The sequence below is a fragment of the Corylus avellana genome, chromosome 7 (assembly GCF_965113065.1).
Source record: "Corylus avellana chromosome 7, dhCorAvel1.hap1.2, whole genome shotgun sequence".
Taxonomy (NCBI): Eukaryota; Viridiplantae; Streptophyta; class Magnoliopsida; order Fagales; family Betulaceae; genus Corylus; species Corylus avellana.
The window spans coordinates 21,772,550-21,779,136 of NC_142496.1; the positions used below are offsets into that span (position 1 = coordinate 21,772,550).

The 6,587-nt window shown below is 39.3% G+C and overlaps 2 protein-coding genes across 2 annotated transcripts; both read left to right on the forward strand.

The window, feature by feature from the left end:
• Positions 1 to 1,682: 1,682 nt before the first annotated feature.
• Positions 1,683 to 3,673, forward strand: LOC132184240 (cytochrome P450 81C13). The gene is made up of 2 exons (XM_059597796.2): positions 1,683 to 2,612; positions 2,992 to 3,673. The coding sequence occupies exons 1-2, from the start codon at positions 1,722 to 1,724 to the stop codon at positions 3,610 to 3,612; spliced, it is 1,512 nt and encodes a 503-aa protein (XP_059453779.2). The 5' UTR covers positions 1,683 to 1,721; the 3' UTR covers positions 3,613 to 3,673.
• Positions 3,674 to 5,422: 1,749 nt separating this feature from the next.
• Positions 5,423 to 6,273, forward strand: LOC132184641 (MFP1 attachment factor 1). The gene has a single exon (XM_059598351.2). It carries the CDS (start codon positions 5,594 to 5,596, stop codon positions 6,107 to 6,109), a length of 516 nt encoding a protein of 171 aa, XP_059454334.2. The 5' UTR covers positions 5,423 to 5,593; the 3' UTR covers positions 6,110 to 6,273.
• Positions 6,274 to 6,587: the final 314 nt, after the last annotated feature.

A 6,587-nucleotide genomic window follows, 5' to 3' on the forward strand; every position in this document is an offset into this window, starting at 1 on the left:
GCCTACCGAACCGATCAAGTTGATTAAATCCGTTAATTGATCGACTTTATACCGATATGTATTAATTTTGACAATTTCTGTTAATTCGGTTAATTGTCGGTCGATTAAGTCGGTTAACTTTTATTGGCCAAATCTCTTTTTGGGCCAAGCCTATTTTTATGAGCCAAATCTTAAATGGATTGTTTTTTTTTTTTTTTTGGCCCAAATGGTTTTTTTAGGGCTAAGCAAGTGTTCATTGGACATGTTTATAAGCACCCTTAACATATTCATTATCTTAGATTATTACAAATTGTCACTAATATAGATATAATTAAATAAGAATTGATTAATATTGCTAGGACATTTCCCTACCATACTTTGGCGATTACATTTTCGGTTAAGTCATTTTTGGCTCGATTTGGTTCAGTTACTAACGTTGGTATAAATTTCTATTTCGACTACTGACAACCAGAAGTCAGTATAGTCGGTAAGCAGTCGATAGCAGTCAGTAGGCGGTAATCGGATATTTTGCCCACCCCGAGATGCTTGTGTTAGAAGTTTTGTAAGTAAAGTCGGGTTATGGTGATGGAAAAGTGTAACTTTAGGAAGAGGGCTTGAGTTGTGTTGTATGCCATGGTATGTTCTATTTCGAGTTTTGTGCTGCTTAAGAGTAAATCTTTTTTTTTTTTTTTTTTTTTTGAAAAAAAGAAAGAAAAAGAAAGTGTTGTTGTGCACTTGTGCGTAAATTCTTGAGACCTTGAAGTGTTGATGAGGATGAAATTTTAGTTGATCGTTATTATTATAGTTTTTAGTTTTATTGTGTTTAAACATTATGTATGGAATATTTTGTCTATTATGAACAACAAATTCATCAAGAGCTTCTTTATCAATTATTAATTTCTGAGTTTTGAATGTCTACCTCCATATTTTATACCAATCCTACGTAAGATTTGAAAAAGACTTATACACACACTAAAAACGTTTGACAATGAATAGTTGTATTAAAATTAAAATAAACTAATGATTCAAACTAATCAATCTTTATAATTTTTTTTTTTTTTTTTTTTTTTTTTTAAAAAAGCCAATACTTAGATTCATAATGATAACTTGGAATCAATCTACCAATGGCATCTAGAGGATGTGAATTAGGATCTTGTCCATTTTATTTGAACCGAAGAATATAAATTAGTTAGAGTGAAAGAATATTTATCAAAAAAGTAAAAAACACAAACTCGGCGGTTCATTAGTGGTGAGGATGTTCCCCGCCGATGACTAATGGCTTTCCATGCATGTGGAGGGTCGGGGAAAGAGTATTGTTGAAATAATGATTATGCGGAAATAAGCGGAAGCAATATAGAGAAAATGAACACAAAGAACTTTTGGGCGGTTCGATGTTAGACACCTACGTCCACTACTCATAATACCCCTAAGGGCTACATTGTGCTCATTAACTTAATTTGTCTACAATACAAATGTCCATATTTATAGGGTAATGTCTAAATACAAGTTTAGTAATCAAATCCCCTTAATTTGATTATAATCTTAATATATGGTTACAATCAACTCAAAAATCGAGAATATTTCAATATCAGCATAATTATGAAAAATATAATATATTTTCCATCGAACAGCAATCTGACTTCATGGATGACGATTGGATAAGTTCGATTGGCTCTTTCTGCCTCACATGACAGTCAAAAGGCCATGGCCGATGGGATTATCTCTTTGCTGCATGCTTTGCCATGGAAAACTTTTACTCTTACCTTGCTTTCTTCCTCTCTGTTTTTTTCATCATCATCATCAAACTTGTAAACTCCCACAACCAAAAACTACCACCGGCTCCATTTTCTCTGCCGATAATCGGCCATGCCCAGCTCCTTAAACAACCGCTCTACCAAACGCTGGACACCCTGTCGTTGCAGTACGGTTCAATACTTTACCTTAAATTGGGTTCCCGGTTTATCCTCGTACTATCTTCTCCATCCCTTGTCGAAGAATGCTTCACCAAGAATGACATAATATTTGCAAATCGCCCCCGCACAATGGCAGGGGATCATTTCACTTACAACTCGACTGCTCCCGTCTGGGCCCCATATGGCCACATGTGGCGGAACCTCCGGCGCATCTTGGCCGTTGAGATCTTCTCTCAGATGAATCTCCAGAAGTCTTCCGTCGTCCGACAAGAAGAAGTTCACTCCCTTCTCCGCCAAATATACAGAGCCTCAAACAGAGGACCCCAAAGGTTGGATTTAAGGTATTTGTTCTCGCTTTTGATGTTCAATATAATGATGAGAATGGTTGCCGGCAAGCCGTGTGTCGGAGAGGAGGCGGCGGCAAGCATGGATTTGGGAAAGCAAAATCTCAAGGAGTTCAAGGAGAATTACTCTGCAAACTTGTCAATTAATATATGTGATTTCTTTCCAGTTTTGAGGTGGGTTGGTTACAAAGGGTTGGAGAAGAGTATAATCAGGCTGCAGAGGAAGAGAGACAGATTCCTCAGGCTTTTGATAGAAGAGATTAAGCAAAACAAAGCCAGTTGCTTGAATAAGAGAACTCTGATTGAAACTCTTTTGTCTCTTCATGAATCAGAACCTGAACTCTGTTCAGATAATGTCATAAAAAGCATTGTATTGGTAAGTGATCATATAAATATTTCCCATTTTTGCTTAATAATGGTGGTTTTGATTACTTTCTGTACGTCTTGTCTTCATAGTGTTTTTAACATCATTTTTTTTTTTAACCCAAAGTAACTATCCAGCTCTGTAGCAGAACAGGATGCTCATGAAAAGTCCCACATGATCTCAGCAATTACATGATACTTTTAATCATACTATTTAGTGTAATATTCTAGGAGTGTTTGTTTCCTGTAACTATGTAATTCGTACCACTCAATTTACTAAATATTCAATTCATTACAGCTCCTATAGGTAAGCAAATATTCCAACATATTTCAGTCATTTACTGTACCTCAAAATTTATTCTAACGTTACTAGAGCATTTAATATGTTTCAGATGATGTTTGTTGCGGGAACAGATACAACATCAACAACCATGGAATGGGCAATGTCACTACTTCTGAATCATCCAGAGGCATTGGAGAAGGTTAGAGCTGAGATTGACAACCAAGTTGGACGTGGGCGCTTGCTAAATGACCTTGATCTTCCCAAGCTTCCCTATCTTCGCTGTGTCATCAATGAGGCACTCAGACTATATCCTGCAGCGCCACTTTTGTTGCCTCATTTCTCCTCAAAAGACTGCACTTTGGGGGGATTTCATATACCAGGAGGGACGATTTTGTTGGTGAATGCATGGGGCATTCATAGGGATCCCAAGGTGTGGGAGGAGCCCAACACGTTCAAGCCGGAGAGATTTGTGGCGTTCGACGGAGAAAAAGAGAGGTTCAAATTCGTTCCGTTCGGAACGGGAAGGAGGGCGTGCCCCGGCGCCGGCATGGCCATGCGGAGAATGTCATTGGCATTGGGTACTCTGATTCAGTGCTTTGATTGGGAAAGGGTTGGAAAGAAGATGGTGGACATGAGCCAAGGCTTAGGAGTTCTTCTGGCAAAGGCTGAGCCTTTGGAGGCTGTCTGTAGTCCACGCCCATCCATGATTAGCATCCTCTCCCAACTTTGATTATATCGTACCCAAGCTGTAAATAAACAAAGCTACTTATAAACATATTTAGGTTCCGCTCCGTTACGAGTATAGTGTCCGAACTCGACTCGTTTAACGTTCCGATTATATTGTACATCTTTTCTTCTGTCCCTTTCTTTCCCCAACATGTCCCGGTGGTTTCAGTTTTTTATTTTAAATTTGTTTTCTTTTTTTTTTTTCTGTAGGTTCAATGTACTGAGGTGAGGTTGAAATAAAAACTTTCTCTTATCAATATTTGGCTGGATGTGACAAAATTTTGGGTTTGATTCGATTTTATCTGCCTATGATTTCAACGCGACGTTTCATTCTTCAAATGTCTTGTATGGAGACAATTTGACACGTCATGATTGAGGCCTTGGTGAATCATTGATAAAGTATTCCCTTAATTACGATATGAGTGTTGGAGAACCAAACATATTTAACTCCATGAAGAAACCAAAGAAGCATTTTTGCATGCTATAAAAATGGGCCATACGTCACAAATTAATGTTTATAGCGTCACAATTGGGATAAAGGCAAGCAACCCAAAAAAGTGAAAAACACCAAGACATTTGAGACATGTGTCGTTCTTTTATTGGACTGAGGATGGGTCTTTCCATAGCCCACGATAGAAAGGGGCATGGCTGTATGGGCATCCAAAACACCTATCGATCTCTTATGATGGATTCGAGGCCATTTTTGTAATTACTATAAAGGACTAAGTAATGAGTTCGCTTATTCTTAGACATACCACATGGACCAAGCCCATACCTGAAAAAAAACAACAATGCGGAATTAATAAAATAATGATAGAGATATATGTGGCTACAAGATCATGCCCTAAAATTGCATTAACATCTTATTTCTTTGAGTGATATTTACAATATAATATGTTCATAGGATAATTATGTTGGATACAAATAGACTTCTACTCTAGTTAAGTTAGTTAAGTGATAATCTTTAACTATAGCTAGATTTATTCAATAGTCTTTAAGTGTGACTCAATGACATTCTTCAATTATAAGTTAATAATAGTCTTTAATTATAACTATTATTCTTGAACTCTATGATATACTCTAACAATACCATCATCGGGAGTAAACGTAGTGGATTGAAGGACAAGATATTGGGTTACATGTTCAATTGGGTCTAAACTTCGGATCTATGCAAAGCATTTCCACCATACGGACCAAGTAAAAGATTGGACTGCGTGGCCCCAAAGAATTAATAACGCATATGAGAATTCAAATTTCTGCCTTAATGGACTTTAACCACCGAAGATTGAGGCTGGCACCACTAGGCCAACCCCTTGGGGTCTAACTTCACTATACTAATAGCTAAGTTATTAGTGCTCTTCCAACCATGAACTAACTTTTCTCCGTGGAATTTATCCCTCTCTTCTTAGTTCCTACCCCTCCCGGCCTCCCCTGAACCTTTCTTTCTCCTTTCTTATTCACTCTCAACTATTTCTATCTCTCGATCTCTCTCTCCTTCGCAACATGAGCACAATAAGACAAGTGTGGTGGTGGCAACACTCACAAGTACAAAAAGGGTGGGGGTTTTTTGGCTTTGTGTGACAGTCTAAGTTACCGGCGAGTATGGTGACAATTTTCGATAAAATACCATGGAGTGTACATTAAAAGTGAATTAGGCTTGTTATCAATTATTCTATAAAATATTTTATAAGCTTAACATTCTTTAAAATTTTCTCAGGATCAGGATAAAACAAATCCCATGCCAAACAAATATTGACCTATTCCCTACATGTTTGGACCCCTGAGCCCTACCTCCCAACAAAAAAAAGTACGAACGAAATTAAGAACGAAAAGATGGACCGTCACACATCAGATATAACTAGTAACTTCTAAGTTAACCTATCACTTCAATTCACCCATAAGCTACGCCATCTCCCCCCTCACTCTCTTCCCAATTTCAAAATCCCATATCCCAGAATTGAATCCATACCCTTCGGCCACGCATAATGTCGGACTCAGAGTTGATCACCGCGCCACCACCAGAGGGAGACTCAGCAAAGGAACAAGCGCCGGAGATGGAAGCGGAGCCTCAAGAGAAACACGGCCAAGAGCCGACCAAGAAGCCCAGCAACAACAGCAGCCTCACATTCAGCATATGGCCCCCGACGCAGCGCACCCGCGAGGCCGTGGTGAACCGCCTGGTTGAGACGCTGTCCAACTTCTCTGTTCTCTCCAAGCGCTACGGCACCCTGCCACACGACGAGGCCTCCGCCGCCGCTTACCACATCGAGGATGAGGCGTTTGCCGCTGCCGAAGGCTCCGTATCCGCCGAGGACGATGGCATTGAGATCCTCCAGGTCTACTCCAGGGAGATCAGCCGCCGCATGCTGGAGACTGTCAAGAACCGCGCCGCTTCGGGCTCTGCCGCTGACACCACTGCGCCGCCGACTGCGAGCCCGTCTGTTGCACCCACCACCACCACTGCCAGTGAGGATGAGTCGTCCGCTGTGACCGAATCTTGATCTGTCCCTAGGGTTTAGGGGTTTATGGTATATTAGGGTTTCTGTTATCTGAGATAGTATCTGCTATATTCGGATCTGTTTGATGCTTATTTCAAGATGATGACCCTGCTTATATTATTTATGTTTGCCCGATAATTATTATGAAGTTCGATTTTTTGTTTTTATGATATCATTTAGTCTCTTCTTTTATGTACTTTGAAGTAAATAATAATGTGCTTTAGTCCTTTCCCCCTTTTTTTTGGTTGGAAAATAGGAATTTTTCTATTGTTAATGGTTTAGTTTAGAAGCGCTGAACAATATAAGTATGGGAAAAGGGGATGGATTGTGAAATTGGAGAGAGGCAATTGCAAGAATCCTGGCATTCATGCGTGTGTTCCATTTGCATGTGTGTATAATCATGTCCATTTATCTTTTGCTTCCCTCATTTTTGCATTCTGTACCAAAAATCTGTTAGAAATTAGGCCATTTTGTGTTGTTT